The 25,440-nt window shown below is 36.2% G+C and overlaps 2 protein-coding genes and 1 long non-coding RNA gene across 3 annotated transcripts; 2 read left to right on the top strand and 1 right to left on the bottom strand.

Moving 5' to 3' along the window:
- The first annotated feature begins 14,768 nt into the window (after window positions 1–14,768).
- LOC124632589 lies at window positions 14,769–16,996 on the top strand. The gene is made up of 2 exons (XR_006984643.1): window positions 14,769–15,186; window positions 16,122–16,996. It is a non-coding gene; the product is annotated as an uncharacterized LOC124632589 (long non-coding RNA).
- LOC124632588 lies at window positions 15,191–17,383 on the bottom strand. The gene is made up of 2 exons (XM_047167481.1): window positions 17,013–17,383; window positions 15,191–16,094 (listed from the first exon to the last, which is right to left on the bottom strand). Exons 1-2 carry the CDS (start codon window positions 17,093–17,095, stop codon window positions 15,212–15,214), a joined length of 966 nt encoding a protein of 321 aa, XP_047023437.1. The 5' UTR covers window positions 17,096–17,383; the 3' UTR covers window positions 15,191–15,211.
- Window positions 17,384–21,926: 4,543 nt separating this feature from the next.
- Window positions 21,927–24,591, top strand: LOC124632397 (facilitated trehalose transporter Tret1-like). The gene is made up of 7 exons (XM_047167223.1): window positions 21,927–22,131; window positions 22,250–22,479; window positions 22,563–22,886; window positions 23,062–23,194; window positions 23,421–23,638; window positions 23,773–23,967; window positions 24,155–24,591. The coding sequence occupies exons 1-7, from the start codon at window positions 22,065–22,067 to the stop codon at window positions 24,404–24,406; spliced, it is 1,419 nt and encodes a 472-aa protein (XP_047023179.1). The 5' UTR covers window positions 21,927–22,064; the 3' UTR covers window positions 24,407–24,591.
- The last annotated feature ends 849 nt before the right edge of the window (window positions 24,592–25,440 follow it).

Here is a 25,440-nt window from a genome sequence, read left to right as displayed (position 1 = left end):
GTTTTTATTAGTGATTCTGTGTGACTTATAGTCTGGCAAACACCGCTAACATTCAAATGAATATAAATATGAAATGTTTTTTAACATAAAAACATCCTCTCTATTCATTCAAATTTCATTCTAAAGTAGTTTCGAAAAAGCCAGCCTTATCACCTTTACTTATTTTACAAATATTAATTTCAAAAGATTTCATTGCTATATTTTGCCGTAAATTTTATAAATACACCAAATAATAAAGTAAGTAACAATATTTATTTAACAATTCTGTAACCGTTAATTTTGATATTAATTATATAATTTCCATTAATTAATCGTCTTTTTGGGAACAAAATTTCGAAATCGGTGAAACCTCTCCGACCGTCGCTCAACAAATAGCGAAGCTGATCTCAGAACTCACTAATTAAGAACACAAAGTAAACGAATTATTTTTCAGCTGTAAGGAATTCTTACAGTAATAAAATTATTATTAATATCTTAATTGGTATAGTTCAAATGCGAGACTAGCGGTAGCTAGTATAACTGCTCTTTTCGCCTGGATAAGAAGTATCATATGGTAGCACATACAATTATGTGCCTATCTCAATTGATGCAAGCTTGTTGGTATGATTGCGTCACACACAGACAAAATAACTTTCTCATTACAATATTACTAAATGCTAACCTGTAAAATAACTACTATTGATGTCATTCGTGGGTACCTGAGACTTGTAAATAAAGTTGAACTAAGAGCTAAGAGCGTTGTAAACTTGTAACAACAATATTACAACTAAGTAGCAAACAGCGCGCCGCTACACAAATAATAAGTGTCTATTACAGTTTATGTTCCAGTGGTATAAAGTAAAGGGTTAGACAGAAGGACCAATAACGCTAACATAGTAGCCTACGAATATTATAGTAAAAACCATTTTGTGCATGTTTTTATCAACACAAATGTATGCAACGCGAAACATTTACGTTTCTCTCACCACCAATAGAAATGAAACACCTGTATTAACGAAAAAGCTATGAATAGAAACACAGTAAAAATAATTACATCTACTTTGAAAAAAAGTCTTGAATTGAAAAGATAACAAAATTCAATCAGCAATGGTCGGTTCAATATTGAAATATAACCAGGATATTGGCGTGGAATAAAATCCTAGATTTCCATATTACATCGCAGGACGTCGATAACGTACTAATAGCCAGCACCGCCGCGTGAATAATACTGCCTCATTAGTTCAGTGGGAAAGTTTTACACAATAGAACTTTTATAAATAACGGGGCGAAGCCAATTGATTTTGTAATGTAAAACAGTGGCTGTTACCCGTTTTATAAACAGCGATTTGAGAGAACTCCTGGATAAGAAATAGCCTATATCATTTCTTGATAAATACGCCTTCTAATTTTTTCAAATTGGACCAGTAGTTACTTAGAAAAGCGGTTTCAAGCAAGCAAGCAAATAAACATTTCAATACTAGCACCTATAGAACATCTAGATTGTGCGCATTTTATCGGCCGCAATTCAAGGAAATTTCTTCTAGTCCTCTGACAATAGTAATTTAGTCCTCTTTAAAATTCTACCTAATTCCTTGGTAAATAAGACGTATTTCGTGAAAGTGTATTTATTAATTTCTTGTCGAATGATACTAATTTAAGCTTCTACGCTTTTCCTTCGGTATCACCCGCTTCCCGCTTCTTAGTCCACGTAGGTATACCTAATACCTATACCTTCATTATAAGAGATACATCAGTTTTACAATGAAAGCAAAGCAAATGAGTAAACTCACGTTCACATATATTTTAGGTATAACAGTAGTTAGGACGAGTTACTTTCGCGAGCGGTTCATTTGGCGCGGATTAAAGTCTCGCGTGAATAATGATAGAGAACCTCCGCGGGCTTAGTGCGAGCTTACTATGTATGTTGAAGGTAATTTGTCGTCAAGGATTGATGGACGCCTCACTGCGACTTTAATAAATTAATCTATTACAAGTTTCGAAAATGTTTTAGGGTCGAATGGAAGAAGGGAACATGTTGCGCCAAAACCAAATTAAATTATTGGTATGGAAACAACGTCTAAATTTTTTTATTTTAAATATCCGAGTATGGGCTACAAAAATAATGAGAATATCAAACTGTACCTCAGTGCAATTCCATTACATTTCCGCCTAGCAGTACTACCTTCTGAACAGCAAACAAAGTAATTTCAATTAGTGGGGAAGTTGGTAACAGTGAACTCGAACCTTCTTAACGATCCAGTCATAAAATTAAAGTTTTAACTGGAGCTGATTCAGAGGCGCAGTCAACTGAGACAAAATGTAATTGCAAGTAGCAGTGACACCACAGTGCAGTGCAGGCAGTGAGCTCACTGCAACCCGTCTTTGAAATATGGAGAGCCCATGCAGATTTATAGCGGCGACAAAATTACTCTGTTCAAAGCAAATGCTGAAGATGAATAGCTAGAAAAATATGCTGCTGTAAATACTTTGTGAAATAAATTATGTTAGTGGTCTATGCACAGTTTCCTGTACTTATAATAGCATATTTAAATAGTTATGTGAGACACACATGTGAATGCCATTAATATGTAATCAGGTCATGTTTATCTTCCATATAAATGGGTATATAATTTTACGAAATATTATAACAAAATGCTTGAGATTTGTTTTCGATGCCCAAACAGGCAGGTAGTGGGGCCCGGTCGGCATTTCCGTCGTTAATTACTGTGAACCCGGGCTTATAACTTGCACACGAATAATTCATGCCACATTAATTATTTAAACAGTTGTTCTGATTAATAATTTCATGATTTCAATCTATACAGGCGTTATAACAACCGAATATCCTACGTACTATGCTATTACAATATGTTTTGGAGAAGTTCTTCAAAATATTATAAAATTAGATAATTAGCTTTAGCGCTTCTAATAGTAACTTTTCATACTTCTTTTATTCGCAATTTTGTAAATAGTACTATATAATTTATTCTTTCTTAGTTCTTCAACAATATAATTTTCCGGAAATCACGAAAAAATATTTATTTTTATCTGTTTATTTCAAAACGAGATGATCACGAATAACCTGTCCTACTGTATACACGTGACTGTGTACGTCTTGGAGGCGTCTTTGTGCGGCGAACAATGCACTCGTCGGTAATCCTCCGAAAGTCGTCCGCTAATGAAAACCCGCGGCGCCGCCCGCCGTGCCGACGTAATCTGCGTATTATGCCACTGTTGCAAATGAACTCTAACTTTACTACTATTGTACCGACGTACAGAACTTCCTTCTGACATGGTTTTGTACAAAAGGTTTTGTTTTCTAGTTGTATGAAATTCTGTATGAAACAAATCGTGTATAATGGGAATCAGTCAGGGAAATAGCTATTTCTATGAGTGCTGCCAGTTTTTGATAATATTTTAATATTCATAGCCGCGTTACTGCCAAATATTCACACATTGCTGTGGCGTGGATGAAACATTTACAATATAATATTTAAAATATGAATAGCATAGAAACAAGAACAATTGCATGAAATTCAAAAACATTGAACAATTCCACGAGAGGTCTCAAGTTCGACGCAAAAATAAAACCTCCGCAAATTAATTCACCGCTCCAAAATTAAGGAAAAATTGATGATAAGGAATTTGGCACATTATGTTCGAAGGTATTTCTCGTTCGCCTCCGTTCGTTAAAAGGGGAAACATTCCTTCACAAACGAATTCCGAACCCATTTGTTATCTAAGTGGAACTCTTGAAGTTCTAAAAGAATGTTTCTTTATTTATCGTGGTCCTCACATCCCGAAAATAATGAGTTCAAAGAGTAACCAGGTGAAAAGGTCCGCTCTTCATTAGGGGAATAAGTATTTACCCTTTGTAACCTTTTTGTACCTGTCATGTAATATTATATACTCGCTCGAGAGGACTCGGCTCGTCAAGTGTATTTGTTACGATCTACAACTGCTTGTAAGTTAATTTCCTTCGTAGAAGTATATTCTAGAACATTTTATAGACATAGTTTTACTTATTTACAGCTTTTGCCTCTATTAATAAAATGCTTATGGAAGTGAGTATATGCCTCCCCACACAACAACATTTTTGAAATTGGCTGCCACATGCTGGGTTCGATTCCCAAGTTAGACTGCGGATTAATGGAATTTTTCATGTCTTACCACACCCTACTTTGGATTTGTCCACGTTGACGCCATTAAAGTCCCCCACAGTAATGTGTAGTGGCATAGTTACTGTAGCCAACCCTCCGGAAAACAAGCGTGATATATTACTGTACAACCCTCTATCGCGCAGTTTAATTTATTAATAGTGCCATGTACGACCCCCATTCCGTTCATAGCTCATTTATATTTCGTGCAATCAAAACTGCACGGCTACTCAATTGTGCATGCCTGTTCCGGGGCACTAAAATATGCCGTTCAGTGCCGTCCGGTGCCGTCCGGTGCCGTCCGGTCCCGCGTCTAATCGCGCCGATCGGACGGCATCGCATGCTTGCCTCTGATTACTCGTTCGTGATTTGAATCCGTACCGGGAAAGCGAGATATGAATATATGTATAAGGCGTCCTGTTCTTGAATAGTTTGTGTTTTGTGTTATCGGATTTGACTGAAATATGATGCTTTTTGTATCTTGACTATGTTTTTGGTATGTTTTGATTTGAGTAGAGATTGTAGTTTGAGGTCAAACATAATTGTAATTTTAACGATTACATTTCCATCAGTGTATCTGGTTTTAATCATTAAATAAGTACAGCTAAGACCATTAAGTATCATGTAATACGCACACGAGCACACCCCTGGCTTACAACCCATAAATACCAATTACTGTAATTCACTAAGCTGATTACGGTACCCAAAGAGGCTAATAAAGTGTTCAAGACGTTCAGTGTTACGGAGCACAATAGTCAGCTTAACAAAGCATAAGACAAACGCCTAACCGGCTCGCACATGACGGCAGCTCTCGTCAACGGCCGTCCATTCCGTGAGATTTCAATTAAGATTACCGCCATTCCATTACTGATACAATAAAAACGGAATGATAACCCTATTATGAAATTCCCGCTCGTCGCTTCATACATTGGCCTTATTTATTTTTATCATGAAGGAATGAAGGAACGGGACCAAATTGTAATCCCGGCGGATCGCGCGATGGGTATTAGCAGCAGCTACCCAATGTATTTGTGTCGTGTTTTGTGGATCAAAATGGATTTTCGGTATGTGACGTGGTTATTTTGTAGTATTCACTCGCGTTTTGATTGAAATTGAAAAATTGAGCCGTCTTGTTTGTGAAGGGAGATTGATTGATAAGAAAATGGAAATGAAAAACCTGCTGGGAAGTGGGTGGTAAATAATGGGGCTACTATTATTTCTTATCAAATGGAAACAACGTACTTATATTTTCTGTTTTAAGAGTTTTAAGAGGGACCTACTTCTTTAATAGTATACTTTTTATGAGAACAACAATACTCATTATGAACAGTATAGGATTAAACATGAGAGTATTTCAAGTAAAATTGTAATAAACTGAACTAAGCAATGTTTTATGTTATCAAACAAAATGTTTAATATCTTAACCATTATCTTGACTCCTTTGACTCTCTCCATTAGTGTAAATGTTTGCACCATAACAAATAAGTAAAGAGCTATTTTCTCATTTCTCAAAGGCTTTCATGCCTACTAACAATTCCTTACAAAATTCCCTTGACGATTCGAGAAGGATACAAGTGTTTTATAAATACCCATTTATGTTCCGAAGCGTAGTCTCAAATATATCTTATTTGTTTTACGACAATCATAAATATGAGTAATAAAAGCAACGCTTACGTGAAGAATTGGCGCTATGCCGGATAAAGTATCTGCAAGCCTCCTCGGAATACTAATATCCGTGTGGGGATGAGCTCGTGTGGGGGCAGTGCATCATGCTGCCTTAATGATCACCGCTTTACTGCCGACCGGCTTCGTGGCAAGCGCCTCTATCAGTTCGACTCCCGAGGCGAATCTTTTAATGAGAGTAGCTCAATAGTAACTTGGTGCCTATCCGATGAGAAAATTGAGTAACGTAAACATGAACAAAACTATACCTTTTGATATTCAAATGTAGGTTAGTAGTATATGAAGAAGCCATTCAATAAATCATTACCATCAAGTATGAAACATCCACCGTAAGGTAAAAGTTTCGAACATCTACAGTTAACAGCTAGTTTACAAAGTCGTTTGCTTCCAAACTGGTGTCATTCACCCGCTAGGTGTCGCCATGACACTCCAGCATTTAATGGAGAACATTAGCCGGGTGACGCCAACTCATTTATTTGATTGATTATTATTTTCTCACAACATTCTCAGCTATTTGAGGAAAACTTCTATTCTGGGATGTAATTAAGTTCTTCGAAAATTGTTTTGAAGTTTTAAGCTGCAGATTTATTAGACTGGTTCCCTGAGTGGCTAGTCATTTATCAGTCTATTGCTATTAAAACCCTTCACGTTACTTTCGTTCAAGATTTTACTATAAAAAAGTAAAGCTAGGAAGTACACAGAACATAAAAAATATGTGTACAAAGAGTAAGAATAGCTATAGATGTAAACTTGATACAAAAATCGAACTCAGCAATGTTATTTTCTCTCGTATATCAATAGTTTTGCAGTAACTTTACAGCTCAACTTAACGAGTATTATTTCTCTAGAGATTTTTCATTTCTTCAGTATAAAATTATCCGTTTCTTCTACAATCGAATGGCTTACTAAGCATTTTAGCTATTGCTAGAGCAATTTGGCTGAGTAACGTTTGAAACTGATTTTAAATGGTATAGTTTGTTAACAATCTTCACAAGGTGAAACGTCTTTAATTACTGATAGTTCAAACAGAAAATTGCATTTATTTTTGTCTTTCAGTTTTGTATAAATTAGGTGTAAGATAAACTAAGCATAAAATACTCCAATTAAAACCAACTTTCAATTCTAGAAACATTTACCTCAGCTATGTATAACACCGGGCATCCCAACACCGGGTGTAACTTCAGTGTACATAGAGTTTTTAGTTCCAAATCCCGTTTAAATACAAGCTACTCCAGGCTTTCGTGCAGTTTCGGCTCACTTCGGCACACATCCCGACCTGTTTGAATTCGGAACTATCCTTTTGCGCGCCATGTTTGGATAGCCCATCGCAGCTTACTTTAATGGTATCCTGGATTCTAGGACGAGGATTTGTTTTTCGAAAGTTCTGTTCCGAAGCGTATTTGAATTTCGTTTCATACTGGTTAGATAGGACGATGCTTTGATTGAAGTTCCAATTTCAAAATTAGTTTGAGGTTTTTGTTTTCATCAACAAATAAGATAGCCACTTATCGAAGCAATACCTTTTTTCAACAATATAAAAATAATAAAAGTATTTTTATTTCAAAAACCAAAATTGACTCAACTTATGACTTGAGAGTCAATATCGGTAAAAAAAAAAACAAATGAAAAACGAAACAACATTCGTACACTTTGAACGCATTCGATCCACAAATAATAGCAACTGAAAGTAAACAGAGTCCATATTATGAAAGTTTCCACAAAGAAAAGATTTCAAGTATTTAGACCTTTGGCAGACCTTCAAAGGTCCAACTACTCAGACGTCAATAAAAAGTTTTTGTATTTGAGTTTCGATTCAATCTTGTTGAAATCGACTTGTTAACTTGTATTGAGTGAAAAGTTCTAAAGAGGTCGATGACTACCGGTAAACTGGACTAGTTACAGCACTGATTGTGTCGGTATATGAAAGTGCGTAAGATATACTATATGCGTATAAAATAATAGTAATAAAAAAATAAATAGTAAATATACCATGGCTGATAAATCACCGATTAATATGCAATAAAAAATATTGCACAGTGTTTACTGCATGGATCAGTTAAATCACGGAATTTCTAGAAGACGTTGACATAATGTTTATTTTCCCTCTGCAATAGGTTCATGTTATTATCTTTATAACAATGGGTTTATATAAAACACCGTGTTGACTCTTTCATAAAAGCATTTGAAGAAATTACGGGCTCAAGGGGCAATAAAAAAGTTAAGTATTCTCTTTGAGCTTGCGGATACAGAGACTTATACGTAAATACCACATTATGTATTATTAGGATTAAGTCCAATGTTTAATAATGTAGTCAAAATTAAACAAATATTTTTCGAGTACAATGCTCCATTTTGCAGGTTTTATCTATTTTAATAATTTAGATTCTTATACGAAACGCAAAAAGTATTTCCTCTGTTATCAAATATTTAGTCAATTATTTATTTTTATAATATTACGTAAGTCAAACAGCGATAGATAATGTTACTACGTTCCTATCTAGGCGTTACAATTTTCTTGTATTTGTTTAATTAATTTCCATGAGATAATGTTTTTGCTGCGCTGATAGTGATCGTTTGGGAAAGTAAATAAATGTTTCTTATCTACATATTAATGCATGTTGCTGAACAAATATTAGTTTTAATTTAGGTTTAAAAGGAGAAAATAATGTGAGTCACGGGTAATAGATACTCTTATGTTTACATGTTTTCAAAGAAGTTAAATTACCTTTTATTTGTTTTCTAATATTTATTTGCGTTACATGTATGATATATTTATTCGCTGAGATCATTAATTTAAACTTTGACTTTTTGTTTTATATAATGAAAATCTCATCAAGCATCAAAAAACACCCGTTAGAAATTTAATTTTAGTTTAATTTGTTTTGAAACGGCTACCTATTTTGTATAAATATCAAAATTATTTGCGATATTATCGAAACGGATCGAGAATTCTAGAAAAATCTATCTTCAGGCTCCCTAGAAAATAAATCCTGTGTCGAAAAACAGCTTCATAATTCAGCTTCAGCTTAATTTTCTCGATTCTTAGAATCCTCGCAAACACTAGCGTAGCCGAGGCAATTTAGACGTCTTATTTTCCAAACAAAAGTTAGTTCTTTACAACATCACTAATACGTCGGAACCATATTCAACTAACTCTGCAGCATCCGGGGTAAACTTTAAACTTTCATAAGAGCGGAAAATTATTTCCCTTTTTCCGGTGTTCGTGAGGAATTAATATCTGGTGTAAAGTGAAGAGGCGCGTCTAGACGAGGGAGACTGAGTAAATACGAGTGGAGAGCCCGTGGGGCGCTCCGACGTTATGCGGCATTATGGACATTATGCACGTACAGTAGGCAGTAGGCCAGCATTATTGCACTTCCACTAATGTCTGATGTAAGTAGGAGTTTAATACTGAGGACCTTTTCAGTTTTTAAAGTGAAGGTGTCTTATGAAGAGATGTTTTATTGGATTGTGCTGTTTGTAATGTGCTCTGATTTAATTTTTATTTAATGAAGTAGAGTCTGCGTTTTAATGATAAATTGTGTGAGATGATATAAATATGTTGTAATTTTGAAATATATTGTCCACACATTATTCATAACTTACTCGCAGCTTTTAGGTGATTTTTCTTCGAAAGACAAATGATCAAATTCCGCAGAAACACCGAAATTCAATTTGGTGAAAGAAAGCATTTGGCTCGCCATAGGTCCGGTTGGATCCCATTGATTCTGCTGAAATATACGAGTAGCCATTGATCGTGGCGGGTTTATTGATGCCTTGTGCCTTGCCTTTGACCTCGTCACTCAAGCTGCCTCACAAACTAATAGTTTATTTACTTTTGTTTGACTTTGTGCCTCTTTGATGCACGCGTGCCATGCATAGTGTTTTACGAGTATTGTAGTTTTAGATATGTACAGCTATGGGCGTGCTAAGTCGTCTTGTTTATTTGAAATGATTTTTGGAAATTATTATGATTTTAGGTTCACACATTCACAAACTTTTCCCAGTTATGATGAGGATGATGAAGATGCGTATCTATTAAGTACTATATTCTGTCAACTCGTACAATTACTGTTACTTCGCCACTGGTATTTTATACCTGGTTACTTCTATTAAATTGAAATAAAAACAACTATGTTCGTTTTGTGAAGTAGATCCCTATAATACTAATTACGAGATCCAAGATTAAGAATTAAAAAAGTGTCGTAAATATTTTTACTTCAGATGGCTGCCTTTATTTTAATGAAACACGAGAACTTTATTCAATTACAGCAATCTCTAAATCAATTAATTAACTTAATTTAGGTTCCGTGACATTTCGTGCGCAAACCGGCAGAGTTATGACGAGCTCCCGACACGGAAACTTATGTAACACTCATTATATTACTTGCTTTTTTATAACGAACTTTATTGGATTTTAATAGCGAGTATTTAAAAAGGTTTATAAATGTTTTAATTATATGTCTTTATGTTTTGATAAGATTTTAAAAACAAAACAGATAAAAAAATTATATCTATGAAAACAAATAATTTTGACAAAGGGAAGAGATTTTTTTACTGGCGGTTTTATTAACATAATTCAAAACCGTAATATACCTGCAGCTTACAGCCTACAAACAAAAGCTAGCAACACCTTATCTGTTCTTAAGCACTGACTTTCCTTTTACGACACCGAACATAAGGCCAGAGTCTACCGCGGAGCACACTGCAATAAACCGCAAGACCTCAGTAAAGATAAACAAAAAGGTTTTACTATCCACAATAAAAAGTAGGTGTTAATTAAGGATCCACTTGACCATTCAGCTTCCCTTCAATTCATTGGTATTTGGTCCTTATCGAGCACCCGTCTGACGGCGCCATTGTTCGGACATGGTGACGTAATCAGCTCGTACAATCGCCTCTTTGTTGCTCTGACCTTTTGTATGTATATTTGAGGGTCTTTGAGGCGGTATCTGTCTAAATAATTCAATGTCTGGTGAGCAGGGTCGCGATTCCAACGTGAAATGTATACGTATTGGTTCTTCATTGTATCGCCTGGATTGTCTGCGTGAACTGTGAAACTGTTGGCCTTGGGAGGTCAAACACTTTGTTATTGTGATATGGATAGGCTTCTAACCCTTTAGAAAGTTGGTATTAGGGTCCTAAACTACAATTGTATCTGTAACACTAAAGGTATTCTTTACATAACTAATTGATTGAGAAGCCCAGACATTTCCGAATAATTACTGTATTATTTGAATAAAGCGTTAAGGACCTATCACAGGTAATTTTAAGCCTCCTCAAGAGGCTTTTCAACACCTCCTTCAGTTACATCAATGGAACAATAAATCAATTCAGTATTTCTCAGTACTGATTTTCCTTTTACAATTTTCTCAAAAGTAAGGGCTTTTATTGGAACGTCTACTGAATAACTTGACACGACTTGATGTACAATCAAAAATTCAACAGCAACAAAACAAAAGAGCATCAGTTCATTTGATACATTCCTTTACGTACAGGCTCTAGTAGGGAACTCGACACTTGTATCAACACGGGCCCACATCAAACGGTAGCTGTACAAAGGATACCACAAATTTTTACGAGCCTCCTCCGACAATAGACGCAATTAACGTTTTATCACCTCCGACAGTAAAACCGGTTTTTATACGAGTTCCTGAGGAATCAGGTGAGAGTGATTTACATCGGTCCTGGTGTCGTGGTGGGAGGGAGCTTCCGTTGCGGTCGGTTAGGAAGTTTGTGTTAAGTTTCAAAGGTGGTGTGGTCACGTGTTTTGAGAGTTATGTTTTACTATTAACACACATCCGTGAAATGAAGGAAAACAGGTCAAATGTTATGTTAAGTTCTTTTTTTAGTGTTCCATGCCCAAAGATTAAAACGTAAGTAATATAATAACGTACAGTGAAAGTATGAGATTCAATGACGTTACTATTTTGACGCGATGAGCAGATAAACTTCGCTCCCCGAGCTATGCACGAAGTTGTTCCTAAAGCTCATACTATGCATCACGGACTAGAAATACTAACTAGGTTATCAATAGAAGTAGTAGTAAAACACTATTAAATACGTGTTTTTGTTATGAATACATTACAGCAGACACACACATTTATAACAGCGTTTTATGTTTTATAAATACGTAATAAGTCCTCTCAAATCATAAAGATATCGTCATGTACTTAGTATCCAACAAGATTAGACCGTTAATATATTTTCTTCCCAATTCACTAAAACACTATGTACCTGAAAATCCATAATTCATACTCTAGGATAGCTAGAGTACGTCGAAAACAACTCGCTCCTCTAAAATTCAATCAAAAGCAAAGCTGTTTTATTCCCTAAAGACGTTTATAAGGGAAATCTTATTCTGAAGATGTAAAAGGATTAGGTGTCGCTATCCCTCCTATTTGTGTTTACTTCAATTATTCTTTCTTTTTCCCATTAACCCGGTTTCTATGGGCATTCCGTTTAATCTAATTTCACGCCAAATTCAATGGAATAAACTGGAAATTAAATCCCGTATGTGGAATGTAATTTGGGAAATAACCCTCATTCGATTTCTTTTAGTATCGCGGTTCGTTCTAAAGCAAATAAACATCTTTAAAAAAATACCAGTATTGATATTCTTTACATTTGTTCGCTTTGTGATAGTTCCATTTTCATTTGTGCTCCATTTCATGTTGTCGGAACACAAATAGACATCTCGATTTCTGTCCATTTACGATAGTTTTATTGAAGCGCATCGAGGTGTCAACACAGCTTTCTGCGACTATATTTATCTGCGCCTCAGAATTCAGCTTACGGTCTTTTCATCTCTTCATACTTGGATATTTTCTAGCACTTTCTTTAAGCCAGTTTCATTAGTTTCTGACTTTAAGGGACTGAATATTCTGTAGCAGAGCACTTCTGGAATAGTTGGAATAGTTTTGTTAATGTGTATGGATTGCTGAAAGATGCGGCCAGGCCGGGTCAGGGTTGTGACCGCCAAGTATTCCAGTCGGGGAGTCGGGAACATTACTGACCTATTGTTGTGACACTGTAGTTTTAGGTTTGGAGACCACCGGAAGATATAAGAAGATATCATCGTGAAGATAATCAAGATCTTTGAAAAAAATTGGTTGTTTGTAAAGTAGGTTTACGATCGAGATGTTTACGTGATAACGTCTTATTGGTGATATAAGTTTTTGGGAAGTAAGGAATTAATGAAGATAACAATTTTTTCAAATTTTAAATTACATCTATCGTTTTATTCACACTTTTGATGATAAATTTCGGGTGTAAAAATCTCCATTTGTATGCCGCTAGAGTGAGAGAGACGGAAGATCGGTCCACTCACTCGAACGCTATGCCAGCCTCCGCTTGTGAGGATTCCGCGTGACAAGTTTCACGGAATGACTGGCAGCGCTCGAGATGAGACGGGAGATCGGTCCGTCTCTCTCTCGTTATACCTGCGATCGCGCTCGTGAAGTTTTGGTGTGACACAAGTTTCTGAACATGTCACCCGACTAAAACGATTTTAAAGACGTTATCACGTCAAAAAATAATGTAAGGAAGTTATTATTGTTATATTGACTTACTGGTGGTTTTGTCCAACAATATTTCAAAACTTAAACTGTGGACAAACCTAATATAAAGCGGGTTCGTGTGAGGTTGTCATGTTTAGCTGTAAAGTGGCAGTAATATAACTTATCAGCTGCTTGTCGTCCGAGCAGTGTAAATACTGCAGCGTGCTGTAATACTTGTGGTTCAAATCTTGGGGTAACAACTTGTTGCTTAACTATACTTAAATAGTTTTTACACTATTTTTGTGTAGATGAAACTAGGATAGTTGGATCTTATTAGGTGCTGTTCTTTGCAAGCTTACTTTACTTTTGCTTGATACTCAACTTCATTTTATTGGTATGAACTGATATAAAGTAGACTTACTTTCACCTGCCGTTTCACTCGAGATTGAAGTTCTTCGCGCGCGACTAATATTGAAAGAATTGGTCAAATCATTAAAGTCTCCAGCTTTATGATATTAGTATACATAGATGTAGATCAGAAAAATGCAAAATCTGGTTCCTTTACAAACATACTTTTACAATAATTTCTTCAGGAACAGAAGATTTTATTGTTTCCATAGTATAGTGTGTTGTATAGTGCGGGCCTCTCGCTAGGGACCACTAATCGAGGGCTCAGCTCTAAGCGAGTTGTTGACCCTTCCGGCTGTTGTTCTAATTGCCGACTTTTATACACAGGACCTTACATTATTGTTGCGTCGCGTTCTCCACTAAATTATTGGCGCACTGTTTTATTACGATGTTTGTGTGTAGGAGTTTTTATTACCATCTTTTAAAAACAGCACTTTTTATAACATGTTTAGAAACAGCGGTTAGGTACACTTTCCAGCTGACAACTGTAGCTAAAAATATTAATGCTGTCATATAAAATCACTCACAAAATAAATTCATTTACATTCAATAAATAAAGGTAATCCGAAAAGCCTTCAATTTTATTTGAAAGTGCACTAAAATAACCCGCGTCGGACATAGTTTAAAATAAAAGCCTCAGATTAGCGCGGTTGTGTACAGTTCCGTGCGAAACGCTAATAAAATCAATCAGATTACCGGTATGTATGATATTTGATAACAATGCGGAGTACCGCGATACCCGAGTTATGTTACGTGTTGGAAACCTTTGTGACCTCGTGTGTCTATCAGCGAAGGGTTTTAGAGAGTCTCCGACTCCGTAACTGACTCTTGTGTTTGTTTAAACAAGCAGATATGTATAACCAAAGGGCAATCAAATAGTAGTTTAAAAGGAGGTATACCTACAAACTTGTAAGTGCTTTCGATCAGAATAAACGAAAACATATCTTCACACTAATACAACTAAAAGGTTCTGAAAGCTTGTTAATTATCAAGAAGTTTTAATTGATATTTATTTAAGATTTCAACAGAAACACGAGTCTAAGGGCTCATACGCACTATGCGGGTAGCCGCATTGCGGCTAGCCGTCCGGCTGACCGCAAGCACAATTATGTACGTAATATTCATTTCTATGCGCACTGCGATGCGGCTACCCGCAGACCGCTCCGGTCGCTCGGAGGGCTGCGGCCCGAGTGACGGCCAGCCGGACGGTTGCTATACGCACTGTGCGGTTCAGTCTGCGGCTGCCCGCCATTGAGTGAGTACGTGGTACGCACGTGGTACGTCTGGTAAAATGGAATTCGATACCGAAAAATTTATCATCGAAATCCAGAGTCGGCCAGCAATTTGGAACACCAAATAACCAGAGTATTCTGATAGAATATTAAAACAAAGAGCATGGGAAGAGTTAGTGCATATTTATCACGGTACGGAATTGACAAAGGAGGAAAAACAAAAACTAGGTAATTATCAAAATAGGTATTTTATTTAAATGTAATTATCCTGCCATTCTACTCTCCCTTCATGCATAAAATATTCTGCAAATGATTCTCGATATCCGAAAGCAGTTCTATTGTTTCTTCGCACGTTATCTCGAGTAATAGTTTCAGTTAGTGGATTACTTAATGAGTCTCTAAAAGAATATCCGTCTCTGTCTCTTACAAAGTTGTGTAAAATGCAAGCAGACTTAATAATATCACTAACTAAATCGATGTGAACATTAATTGGTCTGTGAAAAATGCGCCACTTATTCGCAAGTATGCCAAAAGTACATTCAATGTAACGTCTAGCCACACAAAGTCTATAATTGAATGTTCTTTTTGTAATATTTAAATTATTTCTCGGATAAGGGCGCATCATGCACGTACTTAAAGCAAATGCCTCGTCTCCTACAAAAACGAAGGGGAAACAAGTTGCATTGTTTCCTGAAATAGGTGCTGGTTCAGGAATGTTCAAGCGGTTCTCTTGAATTTTTTTATAAAAGTTTGAGTTTTGAAATATTGCTGAGTCACCGAATCTTCCATATGCTCCAACATCAATCATCACAAATTTGTAGTTGCTGTCACAAATTGCTAGCAATACCAAAGAAAAATATCCTTTATAATTGAAGCACATTGATCCACTATTGTTAGGTGCTATAATTCTAATATGTTTTCCGTCACAAGCACCTATACAGTTCGGAAAATGTGCTCTAGTAGAGAAACCATTTGCAATTTGAAGCCACATATCTTTGGTTGGTTGTGGTAGGCATATATTTTTTAAGCAAAACCATATAGCTGCACATACTTCTCGAACTATTTCGGCGATAGTACTAATTCCAATCTTAAACATATAATGCAATTCTGCGAATGAACAGCCTGACGCCAAATATCTGAAACAATGTTTTTTTTTTTTTTAGGTTTGAGTATTCAAAAAAAATGGAGAAATATTCGCGACTGTTTTGTGAAGGCCCATAAAGCGAAAGAGACTAAGAGCGGATCAGCGGCAAAAAAAAAAGACTTCATATGTTTTCTACGATAGTTTGTTATTTTTAAAAGATACTGTAACTGTCAATAGCACAACGGGGAATGTAACTACAGAAAATGAAGATGGTAACACAGCTATGCAAAATGAAGAAACACTTCCATCAAATACTTCATGGGCACCAAAGAGAAACAAGAAAAATAATAGTGATGATCTTATCGGTAGAGAGTTAGTCGGGGCCTTAAATAGAAATTTAGAAAGAAAGAGTGTTGAAGATGACGCGGATCGCCTCTTTTTCTTGTCTCTAGTAAAGGAATTTAAAAAAATTCCAGAACATATGCAATTGCAAAGTAAATTAGATATTTTAAAGGTAATTAAAGATGCGCAGATTTTCAATTATTCGAACATTGATTATCCAAGGCCTAATTCTTACCGGGGTTATCAAATGTCACATTATTCTGGTAATAGTCCCTATTCTCACCGTACAAACTTCTCGGAGGTTGGACGAGGTAATACCCATCATGGATATCAAACGGCACAGTTTTCAGGAAGTAATGTTTACACGCAGCCTGTGCAGTCTTCGGAGTTTGGACGAGACACGTCTCAAGAAATTGTGAGGAATCCGACGAATGCACAATCGCCAATTTCCGAAAAATCTCAGGAGAGTGATTATAGGAATCCGACGAATGCTCAATCGCCAATTTCCGAAAATTCTCAGGAGAGTGATTATCTGGAACTTTTTAATTCCATCACTGACGATGATGCTTGAAATGTGTACCTACATTATTTTAATAAAAATTGAATTATAAATATTTATTTTACTTACCGTAGCACTATTATTAACTTTACATCCGGTTTAATACTATTGCGAAATTGTGTCAATAATTCTTCAAACGTTTTTATGCTCATTCTAGTAAATCCGAAAAACTTATCTTCATATTTTTTTACTTCTTCGAAAAATATTGCAAAATGGTTGCTCTCATCTCGTGTTTGCAAATAAGGATGCACCCAGTACTTCTTTTTTTGTTTTTTCTTCTTTACGTAACGTGTGTAAATTTACTACATTTACACACATTACGTGCAACTTTTTCCACGTCCATCTTTGAAATGGATCGACATGATCGCAAATCGCAACGGTTCTTCAACCGCACGTTGCGGTTGCGAATGCGGCTGCCCGTGATCCGGCTGGCCGCATTCGCAACCGCATCCTGCGGTCAGCCGCGCGGCTAGCCGTAATGCGGCTACCCGCATAGTGCGTATGAACCCTAAGTAAGCAATTTGCGATTTCGCCAGTCTGATGCTGAAATTGCACTTAGACAGTTTCAAACCTTATTATTTAGCGAAACTATGTACGAATACTTAGCTAGGTATTTTCTATTTATCTTACTAATTATATTTAGATTTTATACGGATGATGAAAATATTTGTAATTTAACATTTTCACTGAACCATATAATTCCTAGGAGTTAAGAAAACATGAAACAGAATATGATAACCAAAATAAACATCAAAGCAAACTCAAATATACATATACATTACATTACTACTATATAATATACTATAAACATTATTCCAATAAACTCAAATCTATTTTTGTTACAAAATATTGTCAAAAGCATTAAATTGTGAAGTAAAGTTTAAGTTTGAAAAGCCATTGTAGGTTCGATGTCTGTGGAATATTGTCGCAATGCAGTTATTACGAGCCATCGCCCGCGGTCCACAACTTAGTCCCTATTAATTTAGTCAATTTCCAAACTTCCTGCTTCCAACGATTCCAAGGTATTATTATACTGTGGGAAATAGCCACGGATTTGGAGAAACAATCGACGTTTTATACGAATACCTAATATTTGTTGGTCACGACAGTTGTTGATTAATTTACATAATGTATGTTAGGGTAATATTGAACTATATAAGTTTTGTTGACACGGCTATCAAAAGGCACTTACGTAGAAAGAAAATTTTACGTAATACTAAATGCCTGAAATCGACATTACCTCCAAAATATCACGTAATTTAGGCTCACGAACTACCTAAATGTCAATACCATCCATTTATCATTCTATTCAGCAACAAGGTTTCATAAAGGCACTTGTCTAACTCCGCCTTTTATTCGTGCAGCCCTAAATAACTAAGTAACTTGTGCGTCGATACCTGAAGTTCACCCTTGACCTTTGTGAAGGAAGTTCAGCGTTTACATGGCAAGTGGCTCCAGCAGCACGCGACGCTCATGATATCCGGCACACGTCTGCAATATGTGACTCCGGAGCTCCGGAAATTATGAGGGAAATCGCCAGCAGCCAGGATATTGGCGGCGGCGCACCGGCATATGCGCTCGCTGCACGCACACGCTGCGATGGATGATGAAATTATAATTAGCGCCGGACCACCCATGAATTATGAATGGTTACGTGCGCCCGAATGAGCTGCGAATTAATGCTTAACGACTAGCTAAAAGCTTTTATTTTTATTACTTGTAAAACTACCCATGCCATGATGTAGTTTTAAATTAAAAACTACAAAGTATAAAAAACTTTTTTGGACTTTAAATATTGGATATTTTTTTCTCGCAGTTACTTTTTTCTGCATTTCTGTTGTAGTAAAAATATCTTGAAATATTCCGTTGCTTCATCCCCAGCTTTCGTGCGAATTAATACTTCTGAGAGCTTGATTTACAGCACATTAATCTCCTGACTTACGGCGTTATGTTTGCTCGACTCCGCAGAAGTAATGCGTGACTACAATAGTGTTGACAGAGCTCCTGGCATGTCATGTGTACATACATTTAAACACAACGTTTAAATACGAGTATTTACGTCACGACGGAACGACTGGAAAGTTTTCCGAAGCCCCGGCAGCAAACAAATCGTAATTATCTCTCCTTGTGAGGTTATCAAACGTTGGCGTTACATTATTTGCCACAAGTTCACCAGATAGGATTGTAAGCCAAGCGGGGTGATATAGCAACTAGATATACTTCTAGTTTATGATTACCCTGTAACGGCAACACTTGACTTTCCTCATTTATTATTATTTGTTATTGATGCACAAATAGTATGGTTTTCTATTTGAAGACTCATTAAGTAGTTGTTTTATTGTAGACTTCTTATTATATCTATATTGATAGTTTATTTAATCAATCATGTAAAACACTGGTATTGTATTCGGTTAGACAGGAAGCCGACCCCAACATAAGTAGTTAGTAAAAAAAAGTAAATTAAATTGTTACAAAATAGCTGCGATACTTACTACGATTTTAATCGTAAAATTGCATAAATGTTTACAATCAGTTTATTCAGACTCCCGCAAAGTTTACCTAGAAGAGCCACATCTATAAAAGTATTAAAGAAAACTGAATGAAAACTGTCGTCTAAACAAACAATTTCTTTGAACATTTCTTACCTGGCTGATAGGTGTATTGACGAAACAATACCTTTGTTTGCTAAACAGTAACAACTTTAGCACTAAACCAACAGTTATTTTAATGAAAACCTTAACTGGTTTTCTTTTTCTTATCATTTTTTATGACTTTACTTATAATTTAACGATGTTATTTTGTTTATGGGTATTATTTTAATGTATTTAACCTATTGTTAACATTTCATATTTATTTTACTACAATTTTTCCTCTTTTGCTAATATGAATTTACGGGCATTCAGCCCGTCAAAGCTTAAATCGATTAATAATTTGACAAGTCCTACATCTATATAATAACATGTACATTTATTGACACACTAGTTGTGTTTTTGACTCAGTCGGAGGGATTTTTATATAAAAAAAAAGCACAAGCGTATGCTAGCTAATAGAAAATTACCGTGTAAATCTAGCTTGTATCCACAATACAAATAAATAAAGCAAAAAGGCAATAGTCCGTAGAGCCTGTAACAAATGAAGCCTGGAAGTGGTCCGGATGTAAAGTGACGATCAATACTAATCCACTTCGGTACAAGAAAGCACTCGCCGAGAGCACTTACTGAACATTTAATTCGTATTTCTTGCAGTCGATAGGAATCCTCGCCTGTACTCCAACCATTTGTTTCACTAACTATCTAATGTTCTACAACTTTGTAAATGTTAGAAGTTTTTTAAAGTAAATGTATCAATTAAAATATGTAAAAATCTCAATGAGACTTCATAGGAAGATCATATTTAATACATTGCCTTGACGGCTGGCTTTACGGCTTCGCACTACTAGGTATTGTCGAAGATGTATGTGTGTATATGAAAATATCAGTCGGGACCCACGGGTACGGCTTAACACGCCTTTCCTCACGTGTTAGAACTTGCTGTCCTATGGTTACCCATCCACCTGTGATCGGTGGTACAGTACGATTGTTAATTAGCTTTTTGCTTTCCTAAATGTTTTCATTAGCAGATTAGATAAAAATTAAGAGCCTCTGTATACTGGAGACTAAACTGTTGGCCGACGGCTGGTCCATGGTTGGTTGACAGTCCGTTCATTTGGTCATCCGTGAATTCAATCAAATTTTGTATCGGTCTGATATACGGCGAATACCTGATTGTAATAATGTGCACACTATCATGCATCTCCACACTAATTTATGAACCCGATCGAACTATCGGCCGACTAAAAGTTTGCAATGTGCTCGGGTTCTTAGGAAATGATGCCATACACATGAAGAGAGCGATAATTCTTGCGTAAGATTCTAATGCCCGTTTTCACCAACAATCTCTTAACGTTTCCCTAACTAAGTGTCACTTAGAATAATGGCTCCCCCCAATAATAAAGGTTATAAGGGACACTTAAACGTTGGTGAAAACGAAATTCGTATTAGGTGTTCCCTAAATGCTCTTAGGGGGATCCCTAAATTTAGGTATTTGTTGGTGAAAATGGGCATAAGCCAAATATTCCATCCCGCAAGAAATACACAATTAGACAATTTTGTTAGTGAGAGACTAGCTGGTAACAGTTTCCGCGTGATATCTGACGACTGTTGGCCAAACACACACAGATAACGCAATAAAATTACCTATTATGTAAATGTAAACACAAACAAAGCTATTTGTTCTACGCTATTTATCTAAGGATGTATCAGGTGTTGTTATTATATCAATATTTGGACTATCGTAGTTCTATTTTCGTTTAAGGTTGGCAGTATTGCAATCAAAATATAAATATTACCCACGTGCTTGTGCAGAATTCAAAATAATCACTTTGCAATTCTAAAATCATCAATCACAAGTCAGTCGAGAAGATGATGTGAATGGGCAGAATGTGAATGGTAAAACTGAAGAGGGGAGAGCTTTCTGCAAGGTACATAGTTGCAGAAGTAGGTAAATATCAATTATGTTGGAGTTCGGAAATCGGAATTTGGTAAATGTATACGCGTAGTTCTGGTCAATTTCTCACAACAAAGTAATAATTAATTAACATCAACAATACTAGTTGACTAGATATAATGACAGCCCTGATTTCAATTGAATGCATGGCAAAAAGGAAATTCCTATCACTTTATTTACTTTTGAAAAAAGCGTGATCGAGATCATCTGGCGCGACTGAAAGTCATAAATTACAAAGAATACGTCATAAATTATCTTCGCAAGTAAATCCCATGTCACGCAGTTCAGAAAAGTATTTCATTCGTATCTAAGTCAAATATTCTGTTTAAATATTTGCATGAGCCAACAATAGTCGCATGAATTTCGGAACACACCCTAATTAATGTAAACTTATGTTTGAAATAAAAGCACTTCAGCGAAATTATCAGCACCAGTCTCACTCGCTCGATCTCAGAGAGCCGCGCGCGAATATGTAGATATCTGGGTTCACAATACAATTTAACTGCAATTTCTTCCACTACATAAATAAATACATTCTATCTTTCGGTTAGCAGTTAATAATAGTGAATAGTCAATATGACGGTTAGTGGATGCTCAGAGTCTAAAGGACATACAAGAGTGCAATGGGCGGTCACAATTTTGTGTAAGTTTAGTGCTTTAGTGTCATTCTATTAAAAGTACCAATAACGTGAAGTGTTAATAATTTATTTGAAAGTTTTCGTAAAGATGGTTTAAATAAAATATGATTTTCTATTTTTTAGGCAACATGTCACTCCTTACATACGGCCTGCAATGCGGCTGGGTATCGCCCATGACAAAAATTCTGCAGTCACAAGAATCTCCCACTGGGAGACCACTGACTGATACAGAAATATCTTGGATAGCTAGTGCACCAGCCCTAGCTGGAGTGGCCGGAGTAGTGCTGTTCCTACCATTTGTGGACAGATACGGCAGGAAACTTAGCATCATAATCATGAACTTCCTTCAAGCTGTGAGTATTGGAATTTAAAGCTAAGTGTTCATAAAATTGTTCGAATTTTGCAAAAACATAAGTTTGACTACTGTTTCTTCCAGTTCGTTTGGATAATCAAACTGATGCCCGCTAGTACCTCCAGCCTCATAGTAGCCAGAGTATTCTGTGGACTTGCTGGAGGAGGCTGCTTCCACATCGTTCCTATGTATATCAAGGAGATTGCCCAGGACAGCATCCGTGGCACTCTGGCATCCATATTCGTGTTGGCGCAAAGTGCGGGGATCTTCATGATGTACGCGATGGGAGGATTTCTAGATTACTATACAGTTCTCTGGATCGTTGTGGGAATCCCAATTCTGACTTTGGGTCTTTTCTGCAAAGCTCCTGAATCTCCTTCCTTCTTAGTCTCGGTGGGCAAAACTGATGTAAGTTGAAACACATGTCCTTTTATTTCATACTTTTGATATGTATTTATTTGAATATTTGAGACCTATGACTTTGCGCTCCTACTGCCTCTAAAATTATGCTTAATGTTTTCTTTTTGTTGTTGATTACAGATTGATAATGTTGTGCATATTGTGAGTATTCTCTAAATTGTAGGAAGCAGCCGCTACTCTCGCTCTGTTGAGGGGAATGGATGTCGAAGACAAGGAAATACAAAAAGAACTCGACGATATCAAGAGAGACGATGAATATTTCAAATCTATTCCTGACATTTCTATTATTACAGTGTGTAAGTATTAAACTGTTGTATGACTTACCTCCCCACTCAGAGACACTTAATGATTACCTAAGTCACTCCTTAGTGACGGAATGTCATACAAATCCTTCACTAAGGAATGGCTTAAGTAACCATTAATGTCTCTGAGTGGGGAGGTTAGACCATCATTCCATTTTATTAAGTTTATGAGATAAGTCAGATTAAACAATCAACTTTAATCTAAGCTCTTGTTTTTCAGTCAAAACAAAAGCATGGCGGAAAGCTTTTCTCATCATGGTTATGGTGATCCTGGTTCACGCCACAAACGGAGGGTATTCTATCTTGAACTACGCTTCGATCCTGCTGTCAGACTCAGGAGTGACAATCAGTCCTGAGCTGCAGTCACTAAGCATTCCTATATGTATGATAGTGGGTTCGTTGATGACCATGGCGACGATTGATCGGCTTGGCAGAAAGGTTAGTTCTTCTTGTGTATTTCCTAGATTACTATAACTCTAATAACAAGAATCTGACTATAATAATGGTGCTCTAAAGAGGATTAATTCGTCTTTGGGATAACAAATTATATATGTTCCCATTTTTGCCCACAGCCGATCCTTGGAATAGCGTTCAGCACGTCAGCAGTAGCATTTGCCTCTATTGCAACGTCCATATTGCTGAAGAGGTTCGGGTATTCGACTCCCGGGTGGATCAACGTTACCATGCTGATGATCTGCGTCTGTTGCTACGGCGGCGGCGTCTCTCCCATACCGTTCATTGTGATGCCTGAAATATTCAATTTCCAGGTAAATAGATGGATCATTATTTTGCAGACTTATTAACAAATTCTCATGAATTATGTGTTCCTATATTAGTTTTGACTTTAAAGAAAACTTCTTCACAACTAAGATAGTATCTGACATTTACATCAGACTTTTAGAGAATAATAGAGAGCCTGAATGATTATGTAAAAGATATGTGTTTTTCTTACAGATTCGCGCAAAACTGATTGGCTACCTGGTAATGCTTGCGTGGTTCATGGGTTTCATCCAACTCCTCGCGTTTGGAGTCCTCACCAGCAGCTACGGAGCTCACGTGGGCTTCTTCATCTTTGTGGGCCTCAACATCTTGGGCACTGTGGTCGCCCTGGTGATCATGCCAGAGACCAAAGGGAAGACTGTGGAGCAGATAGAGAGGGAATTAGCGGGAGAAGTTGCTAAAGACGTAGAAAAAGAAGTCTATTAGTGACGGTCTTTGGGGTTTAATCCTACTACAAAGCATTCATTATGACAAATTTTTATTTTTATTTAGCAAAATTGGTGTGTATATAAATATGATATTTTGGAATGTATAAAGGATAGATTTTATATTTAAATAACTTCCTCAACGAAGTATCAAACTCGTGAATAAATGGAATATTTTTGATAGTATCAGAGTATTTTATAAAATGTTCTACCTTTTATTACGTTAAATATTTCACACCTAGCAAAATTTATCACAGCTCTCGATAAAATTTCCAACACACCTCTTAATTGGGTTTATTGTGGAGATAATTTAATTGGCCGTCATTAAACTTTATAATAGGATTCTCAATTCTTTTAAACCAAAAAAAATTAAGGGAAATGTGACTCGAATTTCGTATATCAAAAAACCGGGACATATAAACAAGCCATAATGAAAATGGCCAATACATAAAGCTTAGCGTCATCGGGTGCAGTAAAGTCGTCGGCCGCGACGGCTGTATACCGCGGCTCATCATTCGCGCTCAGTAGTTCCATGTGCTCGTTAAACTGTCCGAACTCGTGAACCGCTTTATCTTTCACTTTGATAGATGGACATTTTTACGACCTTTCTCTAAAACTTCAAATACGGGACTTGATGGGCTGTTGGGAATTAGCAATCATAAGTGATGTTAATTAATCATCAAACAGTTAAAGACCATTCTACTGACAAAATCGAATGTTCAGTACTGTATTCTATAATTAATAATGAAATGGCGCTAATTCTTTTTCCGATTTTTTATTTTCTATTTACTATACAAGGAAACCCCATATTGTGTTAAATATTTGCTAGTCACCATGATATAGCAGTTCTACACATTAGGTTTCAACAGTTGTGGTGGGTAATTAGAAAGTGATTGAGCTTTTTCATGAATAGTGATAAATATTTATAGTTTATGGAGAGTTTTAACACTAGTATGTTATCTCTAACATCAATTAGCAGTCCGCTAATTCGTTGTTCGAAACCATTATAATTTTCATCAAGAAATTAAGAAATAA

The sequence above is a fragment of the Helicoverpa zea genome, chromosome 8, assembly GCF_022581195.2.
Source record: "Helicoverpa zea isolate HzStark_Cry1AcR chromosome 8, ilHelZeax1.1, whole genome shotgun sequence".
Classification (NCBI taxonomy): Eukaryota; Metazoa; Arthropoda; class Insecta; order Lepidoptera; family Noctuidae; genus Helicoverpa; species Helicoverpa zea.
This window is presented reverse-complemented; position numbering and strand designations above follow the sequence as displayed.

Bases quoted from the DNA above. Each gene is read 5' to 3' on its own strand.
- LOC124632588 (XM_047167481.1), bottom strand. From the start codon at position 17,095: ATGAGCATAAAAACGTTTGAAGAATTATTGACACAATTTCGCAATAGT. The intron at 16,095-17,012 runs GTAAGTAAAATA...ACATTGTTTCAG, and splicing joins AAGTTAATAATAGTGCTACG to ATATTTGGCGTCAGGCTGTT.
- LOC124632397 (XM_047167223.1), top strand. From the start codon at position 22,065: ATGACGGTTAGTGGATGCTCAGAGTCTAAAGGACATACAAGAGTGCAA. The intron at 23,639-23,772 runs GTTAGTTCTTCT...TTTTGCCCACAG, and splicing joins TTGATCGGCTTGGCAGAAAG to CCGATCCTTGGAATAGCGTT. The intron at 23,968-24,154 runs GTAAATAGATGG...TTTTTCTTACAG, and splicing joins CTGAAATATTCAATTTCCAG to ATTCGCGCAAAACTGATTGG.